General features: G+C 35.0%; 1 protein-coding gene across 5 annotated transcripts; it reads left to right on the top strand.

The window, feature by feature from the left end:
• The first annotated feature begins 10,514 nt into the window (after positions 1 to 10,514).
• On the top strand, positions 10,515 to 16,710 carry LOC104908549 (protein STICHEL-like 2). 5 transcript variants are annotated; one of them, XM_010697670.4, is made up of 8 exons: positions 10,515 to 10,799; positions 11,691 to 13,305; positions 13,393 to 13,612; positions 14,453 to 14,638; positions 14,738 to 14,965; positions 15,190 to 15,853; positions 16,160 to 16,217; positions 16,352 to 16,710. In XM_010697670.4, the coding sequence occupies exons 2-8, from the start codon at positions 11,746 to 11,748 to the stop codon at positions 16,424 to 16,426; spliced, it is 2,991 nt and encodes a 996-aa protein (XP_010695972.1). In that variant the 5' UTR covers positions 10,515 to 10,799; positions 11,691 to 11,745; the 3' UTR covers positions 16,427 to 16,710. The 5 variants fall into 5 exon arrangements, with proteins under 5 accessions (XP_010695972.1, XP_010695969.1, XP_010695970.1 ...); XM_010697667.3 differs by lacking the exon at positions 10,515 to 10,799 and adding an exon at positions 10,809 to 11,040; XM_010697668.2 differs by lacking the exon at positions 10,515 to 10,799 and adding an exon at positions 10,811 to 10,958.
• The last annotated feature ends 3,728 nt before the right edge of the window (positions 16,711 to 20,438 follow it).

A 20,438-nucleotide genomic window follows, 5' to 3' on the forward strand; every position in this document is an offset into this window, starting at 1 on the left:
CAGGTTGTGACTCAATACGCCTCACATGAGCGACTAATCGACAATAATGAACCTATCATAGAAAACAACAAATATTCGTTATTTTGTTTTGTATTGATAATTCCACTAATAAACAAATTGAAAAGGTTTATAGTTATTTACACTCGTTATAGTAGGTAATTTAGATATCCGAGTACGAATGGCATTATAAACTACAATTGATCAATGCATTGCAAATGGACATGAGCGGAAAGCCGCAACCCGTTTCTGTGCCAGTTTCTCGGTGTCATACCTGAATTATAGTATGTGAGAATCAATTTGATATACATAATAAAGGTGCGTATACATTTTTTTTGATTAGTTGATTGGTGTGAAACTGAATGTTGCATACCATGCAGATAATAAACTGGTAAATTTGTTCTCTGTATTTAAGTATCAACTGTTGTAATAGCCGGTCGTAAGATATACCCCTGTTGACATAAATGATTCCAAAAATTAATCTTGGTCAACCATATACATATACAAATTTAAAAGTAATATCTTTGTTGTATGAAAAGGGATGTTATTCATACCGTGGTAATTTTTCAGATGAAGCCCACATGCGACAACAATTGAATGTTGTTTCCCATAGTCAAATGGTCCATCTCCGAAGACATTAACATAATCATTCCAAACAGTTAATTTGATAATGATCCACCTGGAGAGAATAAAGTTAAAAAAAGCAATGCACTATAATAATAAATTGTGATATTAAATAAAGAATGTGCACGTACGTGTTATCCATTATTGCAACATCTCTTTTGAAAGAGTTGTTTCCAACCGGTTGAATCGGTGATACATCAAGGAGTATTCCAACGACATCTGAGAAACGTTCACCATGCATTAAATATGTGTTTTCGTAGTGACAACATGTATATGTTTGGAAATAAATAGACTTTACCGAATAATTTGTCACTGCAATCAACATGACGCCATATATGAGATAACGACACTCTCTTGCAAAAAAAAGTGGGCATTGCAAGGTCATCTTCATCTTCAAGAATGACATAAGATGCATCAGTCAATAACATCTGTCTGGAATCGTCAACAATGTCATTTGTGTAGTCAGCAGGCACTATCTGTACAGATTGGAGCACATAGATGTAGCCTGCTTGAAATCTCCCAAGAAATCTCTCAATATGAGGGGACAATACAGTAACTGTATGCCATCACCCTATAAAAGCAATAATGATAATAATTATTATGGGTGTAATAATGGAAAGAAAATTTCCCAATATAATAAGAGTTATTTATAATATTTACCTCACTATCCACAAAAAGCATTTTCCAAATTTGTTTGCAAGCTCCACGATGTGTGAAGGTGAAGATGTCAAAATTATGAACCAATCGTGCTCGCACATCATATTTTCGTACTCCGCAAGGAAATAAATGAGCAAAGGGTGTACAATGATATTCCATCCTAACAATGACCACAATTACATACAAATATATATAAAACATCACTTTCAATTGATACTGTTAAATCAAAAACATCGCGTGCATTAAAACCATGTGTAAACTACATACTATCAGAAAGTATAATTCATAACATTTATTAAATTTCGTTCAAATATGGTAATAAGTAATATATAAATGTAAGATACACTATGTAGGAAGTAACAAAACTTCCTTGTACACAATATTTTTTGTGAACACTCCTTCCTTTCCTCTAATCTTTCCATTGTCGACAGTAATCTTTGTCGTGTTCTCGGAAATTCCACGCGAAAGTGCAACATACAACTGCCCATGGCTAAATACATGATCAGGAAGATATATCCCAACATGTGGGATGGTTTGCCCTTGAGACTTGTTTATAGTTAAACCAAAACTCAACTTTACAGGGAATTGCTTTCTGACCATCTCAAAAGGTAACCTAATATCTTCAGCAGTTTTCAACGGAATTCTTGAAGATATTTCCCTTATTGTTATATAATAAACTCAGCATCGATGAAATGATCCTTTAGCGAATGGCAAAGTAGTCGTGTTCCATTACAAAGACCATTTTTAGGATCGATATTCCTGAGAAGCATTAGAGGAACGCCAGGTTTCAGTTTGAGCACATGTGGAGGCAGTCCTGACGCGACAATTGAATTTAGGAACTCTTGTTGATACAGGTTTCTTGTATCATCAGGCACTGAATCAAATAATGTAGTATGTTCGTCCTTCTCCGAGAAATCGTTCGATAACCTTGTCATTGATTCTATCAGCATTTTCGTTCAATGGAGTGATGATTGCTCTTTCAACCATAAAATTTCCATCACCGATGTGTTCATTTAGATTGGGGAAAATTTGATCAATCAACCCATCAATCGAGGTCTTCAGCAACAGTAGGGATAACCATGTTACTCGGCAATTTTATCATATCATCTGAAATGGTAGGTTCATCGCCATTTCCAATAGAGAGTAAGAAATTAGCGAATCCATTGTCATGTCTAGATCTCATGTTTTCTCTCAATTGCAGAACCGAAATATGGTTCCATAGTGGAGACCTTATCAAGGATGCATCAATCATTTGAGCTCTTGTTCCATTTCTCACAACAGGTAGAACTTGCCTGAAATCCCCACCAAACACAATTATTTTTCCCCCAAATGGCAAGTCATTTCCCATTAAATCCTTAAGTGAACGATCAACTGCTTCAAACTGATACCTATGTGTCATTGGTGCCTCATCCCATATAATAACTGAAGAATGTTTTAAAAGAATGCCGGTTTTTGAACCCTTTGTAAAGGTGCATGACGATGAGCTATCTGGTTTTAATGGTAGTTGAAAAGTTGAGTGTGAAGTTCTCCCTTGGTGCAACAATGTGGCAGCAATTCCAGAAGTTGCTGTTGGGATAGCTATCTCACCTCTACCTTTTATAGTAGCTAATATAGCTCGATACAGATATGTTTTTCCAGTACCACCGGGACCATCAACAAAGAAAGCACCACCATTTTTTAAAGTGATAGCATTCATCACTGTGTCATATGCATGTCGTTGATCAGCATTCAACTTACCTATGCACTCGGTATCCTCAGTAGGAACTGGCACTGAGAAATACTCCTCCATCACTTCAGATAACTCGTCAATATTTTCCACAGATTCTGGTAAATTTGGCAATTCATTGTAGTCTGATATTGTTTTCCTGAGCGGTCGTAATAAGCGATCCAAGTCTTTAAGAAGCTTGTAAGTTAGAATTTCATTGTTGTTTGCCGTTGTCGAAGACGGATAATCCTCAACCAAGTGTGGGAAGAACTCATCCCATAGTGCACGTAACCCAGATGGTTGACAATATATTAAGATAGTTGCAAATAATCGTCTCAGTGCCGACGACATTCTTACCTGACATGCTTCTCTAAGACATTGACGTATGCTTTCATCATTCTCAATAAGACCTAAGGACTCAGCTGCAGCTCTAAAGGTAGGGTGGGGTATCCCATTGACAGTCCTTAAATGATCATATGATTGGGGCCCTTTGACATGGTTTAGTAACATTCTTAGGTAAAACCTTTCAACATCCAGAGGCGAAGCTACATACAATCGACCAATTACTCTCTGCATGGTTTTCCTTCGGCGCCACTCTCGCGTGGAATTAATCCATCTATATTTTTCTGGAAATTCTCTATATAAGTAATTTCTGGCTTCAGGATCTACTGAATTCATCTTGAAAAACTCAGTCAACATTGTTTTGGAGTTCCTTGGGTCAGCCAAAATGCTTTCGATAGGCTGGTTTCCTTCGAATCTAACTTGGTGCATGTTTGGCAAGTGAACTTGCAGACGGGTTCATCCGAGTCATTGGAAATTTGTAAAATTTCCACATAGCTTCAAGTGCACAAATCCATCTTGCATACGAATGCAATCTCATCCCCTTTATGAACTTCCATGGAAACTCTATCAGAACCCTTATGGATGTATTTGTATAAATATTTGACACACTTAATGCTGCTGCATATCTCTACATTAATGTGACAATCATACTTATTCAACAACCACGGGTTATATGGAACTACCCACCGATTATCTACAGTTACTCGTGAATTCTCACGTAATAGTACAGGTGGAGCATCTTGACGCCGACGGTAGATGGGATATGAGTCATTTCCTTGCTTTGTACAATTAGAGAATGACTTAGGAAACCCCTTCTTACAACTCCCTTGTTCATGCATGGTGAACGTGGATTCTGGACACCACATGGGTTGTGAATCATGTGTTTAAGAATCCTTTTATGGAGCTCTGGTTCTTGTTGTTGGTCAGGAATTTCTGCTCTCACTATTTTATCGTAATCATCAGGAGTGGCAAGCTTGTCACTTTGGTCAAGAATTAGTAACATATGAACATGTGGAAGCCCTCGTTTTTGGAATTCAATCACATATACATAAGCAACTACCTTCCCAGAACATTCCTTTCTAACACATCCTTTTTTAACTCCTCGAGTCTGGCATGAAATACCCTTGTTAGCAAGTCTGGACGATCATGAGGTTGTTGGCCAGGTAGTAATTCTGCTACTATTTCTGACCACGACGGATTGCACGTCATAGTAAGGAATATGTCTGGCTTGCCAAATTTGTGCACCAAAGCCATTGCATCTTGGTATCGTTGATGCATATCTCGCGGACTCCCAACATTCACACACACTCTCCCTCCAACTAACTCACACCATACATCCATCTCTATGGGAATGGTGATAGAGAAAAATTTTCATTCACCGACTCCCATTCACCGACTCCCAACTCAACAATAACAACAACAAAAATAAAGAACTCTTCTTTCTTCTCCTTTCCTCACCCTCACCTCACCCACCCTCATCACTCTCACTTCTTTCCACTTTCCACCATTTTCATTCACCTCTCATTTTCTCTCTCTCCTCTTTCTTTTTAATTCATGGGAAGTCGTACCCAATCTCACAAGCTCAGCAATGGGATCTACGTTACGGGCCGGCCCGATTCCCAACCCAAAGAACGCCCACCAACAATGACTGCTCGTGTCGTACCCTACACTGGTGGCGACATCAAGAAATCCGGCGAACTCGGCAAGATGTTCGACCTCACCACCACCACTACCCAGCTCATCAAATCAACTATTTCAAGTATTAAGCATGCAACAGTAGATTTTATCTGAAGGAAAGGTAATTCGCCAGAAAATGTAATGTTTGTTTTAATCCGAAAATTATAAATCAATGTTTCCAAAATATAATCCGAATAGTAAAAATCTTTTTCATTTTTTTCCCCTTGCCTAACATATAAATTATGATTTCACAAACTTAAATTTGAAATTTTCTGTCAGAGTTTGAAATTGGATTTTTTTTGAAATTAAAAAAATCGTTACTTTTATTTTTTTTTCTGATTTAACATGAAAATGAATTAAAGTTAAATTGTATAAAAGACCTTTTTTTTTTCTGAAAATGGTGCTTAATTTCACTATTTTTTTTTTAAATAACAAAAATCTAGAATTTTATACTTTTATCATGTACTCAAAAATTACACTTAAATCTAGAAAATTGTACTTTTATCATGAACATTTTATTTTCTGAAATCTAGAAATTAAAGGTGAGTTTTCGGGCTCCTCCCTCGCTAAACTCATTGTTTTAAATCAAACTCATAAATATATTTTAAATCTAGAAAATTATACTTTTAACATGAAATAACAAAAATCGGTGTTTTTTTTTTTTGAAATAACAAAAATCGTTGTTTTTTTTTTTAAATAACAAAAATCGTTAATTTCAGTGATTTAACATGTTTTTTTTTGTTTTTGAAATAACAAAAAATCTATACTTTTATCTTGGTGCTTAAGTTCACTGTTAATGTAATTTTTTATCCGAAATTTGATTTTTGCAAAAGTCGTTGGCGAATTTTTTTTATTATCACCCTTTTATCTTGGTGCTTAATTTCACTGTTAATGTAATTCCACTGTTAGTAATAATTACGCCTAAAATTGCTATTTTTTTTCAACTAATTTGAAATAAATTGCAAGATTGAAAGAATTGTGTACCTTTTTGGAAGATTGAAAATCGTCAATGGTCAAATGCGCGATATTCCCGGTGAAATTTATGTTTTTTTGCAATTGTTTGTGTATTGTTGTGTTTGTGTATAGGTATTGAATTTTGCGAGTTTTTGAGAACAATTGTAAGTGTTGATTGTGAATGTTTTTTTATGTATTGAGACTACTGTAAGTGATTTGTGAGTTAATTTTGTGAGTTTTTTAGAACAGTGATTTGTATGTTAATTTTTATTTTTTTTTGTAAAGTTCAGTGATTTGTGAATTTCTTCTAACGTGATTTTCTCATTTATATCCTGATATAAGTGATTTGTGAGTGATTTAAGTGATTTGCTTAATTTTTGTAAAGTTTGATTTGCTGTCTAATACCCGTGGCTTTGTTTGATGTAATAGAGAATTGTAATATTGAAAGGGAAGGGGGGCAAATTAGTTAGTTCAAAAAAGGACACCATAGGTCCCCCTTCCCTTATGTAATAGAGATACACCTGAATTAGATATAGCGGGCTGACAATTACTAGTTTACTATTAATTATTAGTTGGTATGATGATCTTACTTATAAATGTGTTTTTTCAGCGTCTAAAAGTCATTTGCCACACTTTTGTTATATTTTTGGTCATGTAAAAAGCAAAAAGAAAGCCATTTTTTTTTCCAAATTTAACAATTTTCCTTATAGATTTATCATAAACTGCACCACGAGCTCCCCCTCAAAAAGAAAAGAAACGAGCTAAACTCAGAGATTTTCAAGCTGTTATACTTACATACATACTGTCCATATTTGTTTTGGGACTTTCGAAAATCCTGTGGTAAGATAAAATCTTCTGGGCAGCCCTTGCACAGGGCCACTCACCCAAAGGTCCAACAAGCTCCAAACCCCCATACACACCAATTTTGAAAATTTTGCTTTCACCAAGATTTGAATCTTGGTATCCATGCGGGAAGTATGAAGCCATACCATTGAACCCAAGGATTCTTGGTACGTATTGTCCATATGTATCATACAAAAATACATCGCTAATCAAAATTTGAGGATTTGAAAAAAATAAAGAAAGGTTTTGAAATTTAGAATTGGTTTCAAAAGTGTTTAACCTTCAGAAAAAGTGTTATCAATTACAAAGAGAAAGAAAAAAGGAAAAAGATTGGAAAAATTGATTTAATCGGTGCCAACTATGACAATTTTTTTTTTGGGCAACGTTTACCTGCTGAGACTATTATTGTAAAATACCCTTCAAAATTGGGTTAGAACTGAACAATAAAAGATCATATTTGAGAATATTTTTGTCACAAGTTCGATATTTGGGAGTGATTAATTCAAATTTTCTAAGAAGATTTAGAAAGGCAACTAATATGTTCCTCTTGAGTCTTGATGCGTCTCAAAATTACCCGAAAGAATTTTGGTACTTTTATTTATTCCTTTTCGAGTTTGCTGGAGTGAGATTGTACAATTAGCCAATAATGGTGGTAGAACTAGTGTGATTACTAATGTCTAATGCCATTCAGTATTTTGTGTGGGCCTGTGGGGAACACACATCTATTTACCTCTAGTTTTTTCAACAAAATGGCTGTACAAGATATTATCGACTTCTACTCCATAGTCCATAGTTACTACTTACTACTACTATTGCTAGAATTATGGGGTAAAACAAACAGTTTATGCAATGATCCCAATTCAAGTGAATGCCATTCAATAATAGACTAGGTAAATAACATCCAAATTTGTCAGATACCATTTTTTCCCCCTGTCATCCACAAACCTATTAACTTAATCTTAAAACAATAAATACTCCCTCTGTCTTTTTTTATTTGCTACAAGCACTTTTTCACAAAGACCAAGGAGGGAGTGGGGACCATTGACATAAATGGAATTAACAAAAAAGCAAATAGGTAAATTGTGGGACCTATGTATTATATATGGAAACATTTACAAAATCAAGAAGGGAGTGATGGCAAATTTGTAAATAAAGTGTGGGACCTATGTACTATATATGGAAATATTTGCAAATGTAGCAAATAAATTGAGACACCCCTAAATGGCAAAATGTAGCAAATAAAAAAAGACGGAGGGAGTAACATCAAAAACAGTTGTAGCACATAACTGTCATATAACCCACAACCTTATATTGAAAGATAGAATTAGTAACGCGCATTATGATTTACCCTTTGCTTCATACTATCTCTGTTTTATTTTAATCGACTCGTTTCTCTTGATCACACATGTCAATTCACTATTTTAAACTTTATATATATCTAATTATCAATAAGTAAAAGTTACAAAAAGTTAATATTATGAAAATATATATTGAGACGAATTTAACAATATCTCACATGACTATATTTTTTCTTAAATATAAATAACAAAACATAGTCAAAGTTACACATGTAAATCGCAAATTAGATCCTGCACCGAGGTGTAGGATGAGCATCCTACACCTTGCCCATGTGGCTGACTTTTGGCAATATTTTTGAAAGTGGGTCAACTCTTTCTCTCTCATCACGTGAAACAATTTGTTTAATGTACAAATGCATATGGTTTGGTGTACAATAATCTACGAGTGTACATTTAGGGATTTTCAGTGATCAAAGCAATGACCATCAATGTACATTGTGATTTTATTGAATTTCGGTTTGAGATTGTAATTGTACATAATGAATTTCATTAGTGAACAAACATCAAACACACCAGTGTACAAAGAATGGAAATTACTCACTTGACATATTTCGGTATAGGACTGTAATTGTACATATTGAATTTCATTACTGAACAAACATCAACACACCCAATGTACAAAGATTGCAAATTACTCACTCGACATCAACTTCATGAATTGAGTTACTTTCAGCTGGGGGGTTGTCATTGTACATTTTTGATTTTATTAATGAACAACCATGAAGCCAAGGATGTACAAGGAGGTTGAGTGTGGAAAAGAGAGAAGTGGTGAATTTCGGTATGAGACTGTAATTGTACATATTGAATTTCATTAGTGAACAAATATCAACACACCCAGTGTACAAAGATTGCAAATTACTCACTTGACATCAGCTTCAGGAATCGGGTTACTTTCAGCTGGGGGGCTGTCATTGTACATTTTGATTTTGTTAATGAACAACCACGAAGCCAATAATGTACAAGGAGGTTGAGTGTGGAAAAGAGAGAAGTTGTGAACAGTATATGGGGACATCAAATCAGTTATTAAATGGTGAACAGTAAATGTCAAATCAGTTATTTTTTGTATTTTTGACATGTACACTGGATGTAATGGGAATGTACATTAGCTGTCAAATCAATTACTTTTTTGCATATTGAATGGTGTGTTTCATTCTTATTGCCTTGCGTTTTGGAGCTGATGTAGGATGCTCATCCTACACCTTGGTCCATAATCTACTAATTGCATGTAAATAGTGTGAAAAGTCAAAACTGGTCATCTAAAAAACGGAGAAAATATTCGTCTAGAGTTTGCTCTCAAAAAATATTGCCATCTCTACCCCTACGAATTTTTCAACTAACATTCGGATAATGTCCCAATCAAAAAACCCTTAATCATAATATCAAAAGAACTAAAAAGTGTATTAACTTAAATAACAATAAAATAAATAAAATAATTAAATTATAAGTAAAATATTCAATCAATTTCAAAAGGACCTTCCTCGGCTCTTGCTAATATAAATTAAGGAACTTAAAAATTGAGACAGTTGCATGAAACTGAAGCTATTTATTTGACTTTTACTTTTTTAGACAGGAAAGAGAAAGTTGTTTAGAAACATGACTAAAACGGAATGAAGCGAAATATGGAAAAACTTAATGAAATAGATCCAAACAAAAAAAGGGGAGATCTATATACCACATAATAACACATATCAAACATGACCCGCTTATCTAATTAACTATAATTATTAATAAGTGTGATAAAAATGAGAGCAAGATTTATACTTTATAGGTTTTAGTGTTACCATGAGAAAGTATTTGCGCATACCCGGTATGGGCCAACAGTGTCCATACCGGGGTATGTTAGTAATTTTGCCAGAAAAAGACAAAAAAAGTTGACTCTGATCATATAGGAGAGAAATCAGATCAACTATTATATGAATCAGATCAACTACAATGTGAATCAGATCAACTATAATGCGAATCAGATCATGGATATATGTAAGTAAAAACCCAAAAAAAAAAAAAGAAAAAAGAAAAAATTGTATTTATTTACAACTTTGCCCCGGTATTTACAAATACGGGTATGCGCTTATCAGCGCTCGTGTTACCATAACCATGAACAACATTGAGAAAGCAAAGATATTATACTTTATTATACACCTCTTAACTTTATAGACTTTAGTAATTTATGCTAATGTCCATCCTTAAAAGAAAAAGTAGAGGATTATAAAAGAAGCAAGGAACCAATGAAACTTGGTTTATCACTGAACTAAAGGATTTGAATTATGTTGACAACCATCATCATTTACTAATAAAAGTGGTCCTACTAAACCAAATGAATACTATATCAGACCTCAATTATGTTCAACTTAGCATAGTAAAATGTCAGAATTTCAGAACCTATATAATTTAGCATAATAGTATCATTACACTATTTTTTATTTTTTTATATTATCTCTTTTTTTTATTTTTCTTTGGTGCATAAAAAAAGTGTTGTTTACTTGCAGCAAAAATGAGCGTGGATTTTTCTGGTCCAAAACCTTCATTTTTTTAAGCCTAGCCAACAAAAAAGCCAAACTAACTCTCAAACTGTCAGTATAAACTGAATTTACCAAATTACCCTTCTGCTCTATATCTCCCCTACCTCTGCAAAATCTATCTGGGTAGTACTCAAATTTTCTGCTCTCTCTACTTGTTAAATCACACTGTATTTCTCACTTCCCCATCACATTATTATTATATGGGTTTTTTATTTGAATATTAAAGTCTCATTATTCATATTCAATATAGTATACCAATAACATTAAACTAAGAAAAACAACGTAATATTTCTTCTTCTTCTTCTTCCTCTTACCAGCTGATTTCCCGTGTTTTTTAGTGTTTGAATTCAAGCATTGAAATAAGGTAGAGCTATTTTTGTAGGGGTTTACTTTTTTTTTTTTGTTTCCCAAATTTCTCTCACCGATTTTCTCGCCCTCGTAAACTTCAATTCTTGAAATTATATAATTCATTTTTTTGTCGTTTCATTATGTGTATTTTATTTGGGTACAATTTACTATATGATTTTGTCATTCTAAGTTAGTTAGATTCCATTTCCATGTCTCCTCCATTTTTTCCTCTCAAGTTTATCTCTTTCTTGCAGTAGTTTTCCTCTCATTTGATGAATATAACTAATTCATTGTAAGAACACAAATTTCAGTACATTTTTTCATCTGTATATTTTTTTTTTGAGGTTTAGTTGGGTAAAAAAAATACCTCTGCTACATTGAAAGGTACAAGAAATAGTGCATAAGTGCATTGTTGTTTTCTACAGTTTATGTTTTGTTTTGATTATTTTTCCATTTTTGCCTCTTTGGTAATGCTGCATTCTTGATAGGATCAAAGGGTGTTCTGTTCTATATGTGCTTCTCTTTTATACTTTACATGAATGTTTTTAGATTGTATTTGTGTGTTTCCCTTTTAATGTCTTCATGTTTCTGTTTGTTTGTGTTTTTTTGGTCAAATTTAAGAGGTGGGTATTGATTCATTTGGCTTAATCTGCTATAATTTTACAGGTCTGGTTTAAGTACATTGCTGTGAAGTATAGATTGTTGGGGTATTGTTTGAAGGATGGACGGGCGGCGACATTCGGTAGATGTACCCATTTCAAAAACTCTGGTGGCACTTAGGAGGGTGAGGTCATTGAGGGATCCATCAACTAATTCTATGAGTAAGTTCTCTTCTGTAGTTGATAGTTTGCATTGGGATACTAATTCATGTAATGGGATTTCTCTGAGGTTTGGGAATGGTTGCCAAGAGGGGGTTTCAAGCAATAATGGGTGGGATCTAAGTAAAATTTTAGGAACTTGTGGAGAAGAAGATGAAAATGTGAAGGAAATCGAGTCGAAAGAGTGCACTCCGAAATCACATTCTAAGTTAGTTATAAGCAAAAGTGTTGGAAAATCAGGGTCCAAAGTTGTTGGAACAAAAAGCAAGTGTGATGATAGTAGGGAAAATGGGTTAGATTTAGCTTGTATTTCCCCATCAAATGATCAGCTTGAGGATGTGGATTCGAATAATGGTTCAACTGTAAGGTCTAGTACTCCTATGGGAGGCAAAGTCCATTCATCAACAAGAAATCATTCTTATGGATGTAAGAGATCAGTTGGTGGGTCAGTTGGTGATTTTGTAAGCCGAGCAGGCAGTCCATCTCTGTGTGCTAGTGATACCTTTCTTGAAGGTTCTACACGTAGTGCTTCGCTATTTGGAAACGACGAGATTGATGCTTTAGACAGGGAATATCGTGGGTGTGGGATAACCTGTTGTTGGTCAAGAACTCCTAGATATAGAGACCCATGTCTTGCTTCTGATAATGAAGAGTATCCACTAATGTCAGGGGAAACAGGTGACACTGAAATGTCTGGACGCAGTAGGAGTTGGAAGCAAATTAACAATGAAATTGTTCCATATGCTGAGAGTCCTAGGAGTTTAAGTATAAAATTCAGGCCAAAATCTTTTGATGAATTGGTTGGACAAGGTGTGGCAGCAAGATCACTTTTGGGTGCTATTTCTAAAGGGAGGATAACCTCATTCTACTTATTTCATGGTCCTCGAGGTGCTGGCAAGACTTCTGCTTCAAGGATATTTGCTGCTGCATTGAATTGTCTCTCCTTAGAGGAGCAAAGACCATGTGGATCATGCCAAGAATGTATGTTGTATTTCGCAGGTAGGAGCCGGGATGTTAAGGAGCTTGATCCTGTTAGAATAAACCGTGCTGGTAGGTTGAGATCGCTCATTAAAACTGCTACTCTGCCTCCAATATCCTCAAGATTTAAGGTGTTTATTTTGGACGAGTGTCATTTGCTTAGAGGTGATACATGGGCAACTCTTTTGACCAACTTGGATAGTTTCTCTCGGCATGTTGTCTTTGTTATGATCACCCCTGACCCGGATAAGCTGCCAAGAAGTGTGGTTGCACGATCCCAAAGATACCACTTTCCAAAATTAAAGGATGTTGATGTTGCAAATAGATTAGGAAAAATTTGTGTGGAAGAAGGATTGGAGTTTGACGAGGCAGCTTTGGAGTTCATTGCTTCCAAGTCCAATGGTTCTATGCGAGATGCTGAGATGATGCTTGATCAGCTGAGTTTGCTGGGAAGCAAGATCACACTGACATCGGCCTACGAACTTGTGAGTAGTATTAATCACTTTTTAGTTTTTACTGCCTAGTTGTTTTGTGCTCAGACCAGTTTTAATCTTGATGCTTTATTTATGCAGATTGGAACTGTATCAGATGATGAGCTGGTGGATCTACTTGACCTCGCTCTGTCAGCTGACACATCAAATACAGTTAAAAAGGCAAGGGAGCTAATGAGGTCAAGGATTGATCCTATGCAACTCATATCCCAGCTTGCCAACATCATAATGGATATTCTTGCTGGGAAATTTCAAGAAGAAGATTCTGAAATTCGAAGGAATTTCTTGAGAAAACATGCGTGTAAGTTAAATGGGACATATGCAAAAAAAAGAAAGTAGTTTGTCGTCTGCTTCTAAGAATTTGTAGACATGCTTGGCTACTTGCAATCCAGGGTACTCTCTATCCAGTGGTGTTCTTATATTTCTGAAGCCTTGATGCTACTGATGCTACTTTTAACAGTTCCTCAGACCATGCTTGTGCACATGGCTAGAGGGGACCAGATATTGATTGAACTAACAGAAAAACTCCAAATGTGCATGTCAACACTAGCTGGAAACCTCCAATTAGCTATATTGTGGATCATACATGTCCCGGATAAAAAGCATTTGTTACATCAGCCAACTAGTTGCATAGTCTTGTTAATTTTTTGTCAAGACCACCCAATAATCAGAGCCTACTAGACTCCGACTATCCTGATTCGAGCTGTGACAGGCCTATGCTATTGGGGGGGGGGGGGAACACTCCCCACAAGAAGTGTTGCTGCTTTTTTAGGGCTCAAACCGAGACCTCTGGTTAAGCTTGAACAGCACCTTTACTAGCTAATCTGAACACTTGTTGGTTCTTAGACCTACATTTCTAAGTTACTTTATCAACTAAAAGATCAGTCTGCTAAAATTACAAAAAACAAGATAGGTGACCATTGTTTATAATAATGGGAATACTTTCCCTTATACTGTTGGCTTTACTTTTAGAGCTCAACCTATCTCATATTGTGAATGAGTGACCATACTTGTGTTATGATAATAAAGATATCTTTGCAAAAGATGACCGTGACATTTTTTTTGATGCTATCCGAATAACAGTTGACTTTTGAGATCAGTAGTTTTTTCTTGACTAGTGTTTAATTGATTGTGTTTACAGCAGAGACAGACTTGCAGAAGATACGTTATGCGTTGAAGACACTATCAGAAAGTGAAAAACAGCTGAGAGTGTCCAAAAACCAAACTACATGGCTTACTGTTGCTCTTTTGCAACTAAATTCTATAGATCCCTCTTTCTCGGATCCAAATGAGTCCAGGTTATCTGTTAGAACTGCAAATTCTGAAGGTTGGTTTTGCTTCCTGATTGTTGATAAATCATGCTTGCTTCATTGAAGTGCCACATTGTCACATGGAGATTATTGACCAAATATTCAAATTGCTTCAGCTGCAGATGGCGACTGTTGCAGTACATCATCCCTTGGAGAAAAATCAAAACATCTTGTCTCATATGATTGTGCAGCTGATGATGAATTGCGTAAAATGGTAGCGCAAGGAGATTGTGGCGGAGCTCTTGAATCTATCTGGATCAGAGCCACTGAAATATGCCAGTCAAATTCACTCAGGATCTTTCTACGAAGACGAGGGAAGCTCTCATCCGTGTGGGTTAAGAAAGGTAAAATACAGCATCTTCTGATAATTTCTCTCACAGTTTCTAAAAGTGGTTAAGGATTTGATGATCTTACATAAGACTAATTTTTTGGTTAAGATGGAATTGTTTTCTGCTCGAGATCAATTCATGAAATGTTGTCCTGGGAAACAATTGATTATACTTCTATCTTATCCCTGAGTATAGCTTCCACCAATGCCTTGATTGATATAATATAATTTCATTCGCAGATCTGGCAGTGGCGGAACTAGAATTTGATCATCCTGACTATGCATCAAAGGCTGAGAATTCATGGAAACTTGTTGCAAGCTCACTTCAATCTGTACTAGGATGTAATGTGGAGCTTAGGATCAATCTGTCTCCTACTTATTCCAAATCCAAGAGACCATCTTTCAGTTTGTTTAGCTGTTCCCGGAGAATTCACAAAACACAAACCCCTGAAAGTGGGAGTGATCGTTTGTCAGACGCCTCCAATTTCACAGGAGACAAACATGTTGAAACTTGCTCATCTTGTGGGTCCCAAGTTTCTCATATTTGCAGCCACAGAATGGTTAGTACTCTTCGAAACAGCGATGGAAATGCACTAAGTACTGCAAAGTCCGGAGCATCCACTCCACAGAGAGTCTCACAGGACAGCATGTCGAATGAACATGAAAAAGGATGCAAGATTTTAACTGTTGAAGAGCAGGAAGCTCAGCTTAATTGCTTCCCTAAATCTATGAGACTCAGCAAGAAATTGGCATCATCAGAAGCTTCCTCTGAGGTAGTGTGCTTAAAGGTCCAGCCAAAAGGGAATATTAGGCAAGCATCTTTCGATACTTATATCTGCACTGATTATCCATACGTCTTAAGTAATGGCAGCAATAACAGTGACTTTTCACGACATGAAGATGGGTGAGTTGTCTATCCTGTTGGTATATATCATAAGGAAAATTTCCCATGAATAATCTCAACTATGGGGCTCTCTTGTCCTTCCCCTTGCGGTAGCTAACTAGAGTTTGACACATCTTTATATGACCTTTGAAATCAAAATTTCAGGTCAGGGGATTATGTTGAGAAACGTACCCCCAGTTGAGATTATTATGGACTGAACCATGATAGAAAATGTTATAAGAAAACCAGTCAGTTGGGATTATTCTCCATGAATGTATCATTGCCTCTTAAGTAACTAGGTAGCTAATGTTATGTCATGTCTTGCAGTAAAACAGAAGACTCAAAGTCACATTGCTGGAAAACACCACCCTTTGCTACGAAAAAGGTAGATAAACAAACAAGACAGTTTTATCGTATTGTTCAATTAACTAAAACATGGACAAAATTGAATCCGTTGAACATATATTTACTATGTCAGTCATATGAGAGTAGTGTTGATTTAGAAATTGGCTCATGCAGGCATGGCAAATGAAGCATCAACGACAGAGATCACACTTGGTGGAATGGGTTCTTCCTTGTGCTGCAGCCAAGTAAGACTTGCAAATACACAAACTGGGACTTCTTACTTACATGTTTCTATAAACAGTCGGTTTTTGGCTCTGGTGATAGTTAATAGATGAGTAGGTTCCTTAGATGTATCCAGATTTCAGACCTTTAGATGTACTGTATTGTACATGTATAGCTTCAATATTTCGTGGTGCCAATATTTTCCTAGAGAAAAGCTATGACATTATGTCACCAGCTAAGTTGAATGGAATGTTACTCTTGTTCATACTTCATACAAGTGGGAAGAAACAAGAAAAAGGTGACTTAGTTCAGTAGTTGTTGTACTCCATTTTTAGCTGCTACTTATCCTAGCTCGTGACTCAAATTTGCTACATATCGTTTCTAGGGTGTCTTGCAATATATACTCCCTCCATTTTTTAAATTGCTACATTACGTTTTGCATAAGATTTTAAGCAATGTTATCTTTTGACCCATTTAATGTAAAATAAGGGGTTAAAAAATGAAAAGAGAGTACTTTTTGGTGGAAAAAGTAAAAAAAAAAAACATTGTAACTCTTTGGTTGGCCTGAACGGTTAATAAGGAAAATTGAAACAGTGTAGCAATTAAAAAAAAATCATTTAAAAAAATGTAGCAATAAAAAGAACGGAGTGAGTATCATTTATGGGAAGCTTTTTCTTTGAAGTAGGGGAGTTAAGTGTCTTGGAGGGTACTGAACTTTGATGAAAGTACCAGTTAAGGTATTGAACTTTCAAATGTACCAGTTAAGGTACTCAAAATGGATGTCTGTTAACTTAAGGTACTGAACTTTGGTTTGTACCTGTACCGTTAACATCCCCAAAAATAAAAATAAAATGTGACATGACATTAATTAAAAAGAAAAAGCTTACATAACATTAATTTTCTCTCTCCTCTGATTCCTCACCTTCTTCTCTCTCCTTTTATTCCTCACCTTTTTTTTACTTTGTACTTTTTACTACTTTTTATTTCAACAATCTAATAAACCAACTGAGTCAAACTTTAGTTTAATCTTAATTTCCACTATCAATCTCATCATCTCGTACAATTCCCCCTCCCTAATCATCTCCCTCATCAATCAATTCAGGAACCTCCCCACACAATTGAGCAGTCCCAAAATGACAAATCTTAGCAACTAAAGCAGGCTCATCACATATAATAATTGAGCTACTTTTTATATGATTATGAATAAACCCAGTTTTATACCCAACACAATTATGCATATAATCCAACCCATCAGCAATTCCAACAACAATTTGAACCCTAGAAACCCAATTTGATAAAACCGTAAAATTAGGGTTTCTAGGGTTTCTCAAACAATCACTCAAATTAGCACCATTTTATAAATTCATAAACAAGATAAACATAATTTCCACTAACAGAAGCACCATGAAGATTCACTAAACTCGCATGGTGAGACTTACAGATGAGAGAGAGTTTTTTCTTGAGCTCCGAATTATCAATGGATCGTCGAAGTTTACGTTGTGTTACAATTGATAGTTTATTATCAATTAAACATTTCCATGAAGCTGAAGAAGATGAAGATGAAATGGGTTCTAATAGAAATTTTTTTGTTGCAGAACGAATTTCAGATGAAGATGAAATGGGAATTGTACGAGGTGATGAGATTGATAGTGGAAATTAAGATTTAACTAAAGTTTGACTCAGTTGGTTTATTAGATTGTTGAAATAAAAAGTAGTAAAAAGTAAAAAGTAAAAAAAAAGGTGAGGAATAAAAGGAGAGAGAAAATTGATGTTATGTCAGCTTTTTCTTTTTAATTAATGCCATGTCACATTTTTTTTTTTTGGGATGTTAATGGTACAAACCAAAGTTTAGTACCTTAAGTTAACAGACATCCATTTTGAGTACCTTAACTGGTACATTTGAAAGTTCAGTACCTTAACTGATACTTTCATCAAAGTTCAGTACCCTCCTAGACACTTAACTCGAAGTAGGGTGTCACATCCACCCAATGAGGCACTGACTCACTCCCATTTCACTTTCTACTTATATATTCTTATATTTTCTAAAATAAATTAAACGAAGGGAGGAGTTGCGGAGGTATAGAGATTGACGAGAAGAGAGAGAAATAAAAAGAGACTCATGTGATGAAGAGAACTAAGTACAAAATAAATATTTTATTTATTCTAAAACGAATTAAAATAATAAGTGATTCATTCTGTTTAGAATGGAGAAAGTATATATATTGTGTGAGAAGTAAAGTATTAACTTATAGTACTAGCTCAAAACCATTGTAGAATCATCGGAGAAGCATGATTTATCATCTTATTTAATTTATTTTAATTATCGGAGAAAGCATGATTAATCATCTTATTTGTTTTATCTATCTATACTAATATATTAGAAGGCGTTCTTAAGAACGTATATGTGTCACGTGTCACCCTCCCTCATCCAATAACATTCTATCCAAAAAAAAGAATTGTTTATGCAAAGATTCGAACCCACTACCTCAAGGATGAAAATAAGAAATCCAACCATTACTCCACCATACCATTATTGATTTTGTAATCATAATCAATGACATAGGAATAGAAAATACATATAATGAATAAGATGACTTTTTTAAATGAGTATGAGAATACTTTTTTAACTACTAATAAATTGTAGCAAAGAGAAAATCCGGGGCATCGCCCGGACCTAATTATTAGTTATTAATAAAAACAGGGTTGAGCTTTGCTCCTAACCTCTTAGCTTCCTTTAAGATGTGTCAATGCAATATTGATTATCCAAGATGTAAACTTACAAGCATCTAACCCATAGGCCATAACTCCATATTCAAAGTAACGTCATCCACATAAATGCAACATAATACATATACAATATAACATCTATATGTACACAAACACACAATTTCCTAAAGACCAAAAGAAAAATAGAACCTCAAAGAAAAACCTTCAATTATGGGTTCATACATTGCACAAGCTTTATCTACTCTCATCATGCTTATAACATTCCCAAATGTCATGACCTCACGTCAACTACAAAGTTTAGACAAATGTGTTCTTCATTATGTTTACCAACGTAATCATAGTGATGTACTTGTTTCTCTACCTCCTTGGACAACAAATGATCCACAAAAACATGGCATTTCAACACTTACGATTGATAGCATTTGTCATGATATAACCCGTTATATATACATTCAAAGTCGCCTCAACAAGTCTAATCCTCGCCAGCAACCTAACCAGGCCATTGTTAAGGCTCTTGACAAATTGGTTAGGAAGCATTTTATTAGGCCTAATTCTGCATATGAACGTATTGTTAAGCCTCAACTTATACATTGAGAGATTGAGATTTTTGTTAATGGCAACATACTTTTCTCTCTGTTTCTATATATATTTTTGTTCTCGGGTCTCATGTGTTCCATCTATATTTTACCCTGGAAGTTTAGCAAGGTAAATAAGTAAAACATAACTGTTGATATGTAGTATTAGATACCTAAGGATATTGATGTGATATAATGTAAATCTAATTTTAATATAGATAAATGTCAGGGCTACTTTTGAGGGTGACTGTCATATTAATTACACATGATATCTCGACATAGATTCTCTCTCCTATTCTCTAATCACCATGTTCATCATGTTAATCAATTTATTATTATTTTTTTTAAAAAAACCCTAACTTACAATTCCAGTACTTCTGCAACTCCAATTTACTAACTACTCTCGTGGAGTTGGGTTTTGTCATCCGTGCATCTGTTTGATTATTTTGCGATAACGTGTCTGCATCTTATTTGACAGCTGATCCCATTTAGCAAGATATAAGTAAACACACTACAATAGATTATCATTTTGTTCGGAAACGTGTTGCTCATGAAGATCATATTTTTAAGTAGGTACCCACTCATTTACAAATTGCTGACATTTTTACTAAGAGTTTGTTTGGTCAGCAGTTTGAGTTTTTATGTTCCAATCTCTACATGGTTCTCCCTTAGATAAATTGAGGGGGTGTAAAAGTGGATACCTAAAGTTATATGTAATATGATGTAAACCTTATTTT

The sequence above is a fragment of the Beta vulgaris genome, chromosome 7 (genome assembly GCF_026745355.1).
Source record: "Beta vulgaris subsp. vulgaris cultivar EL10 chromosome 7, EL10.2, whole genome shotgun sequence".
Lineage (NCBI taxonomy): Eukaryota > Viridiplantae > Streptophyta > Magnoliopsida > Caryophyllales > Amaranthaceae > Beta > Beta vulgaris.

Bases quoted from the DNA above. Each gene is read 5' to 3' on its own strand.
- LOC104908549 (XM_010697670.4), top strand. From the start codon at position 11,746: ATGGACGGGCGGCGACATTCGGTAGATGTACCCATTTCAAAAACTCTG. The intron at 13,306-13,392 runs GTGAGTAGTATT...TTATTTATGCAG, and splicing joins TGACATCGGCCTACGAACTT to ATTGGAACTGTATCAGATGA. The intron at 15,854-16,159 runs GTGAGTTGTCTA...CATGTCTTGCAG, and splicing joins TTTTCACGACATGAAGATGG to TAAAACAGAAGACTCAAAGT.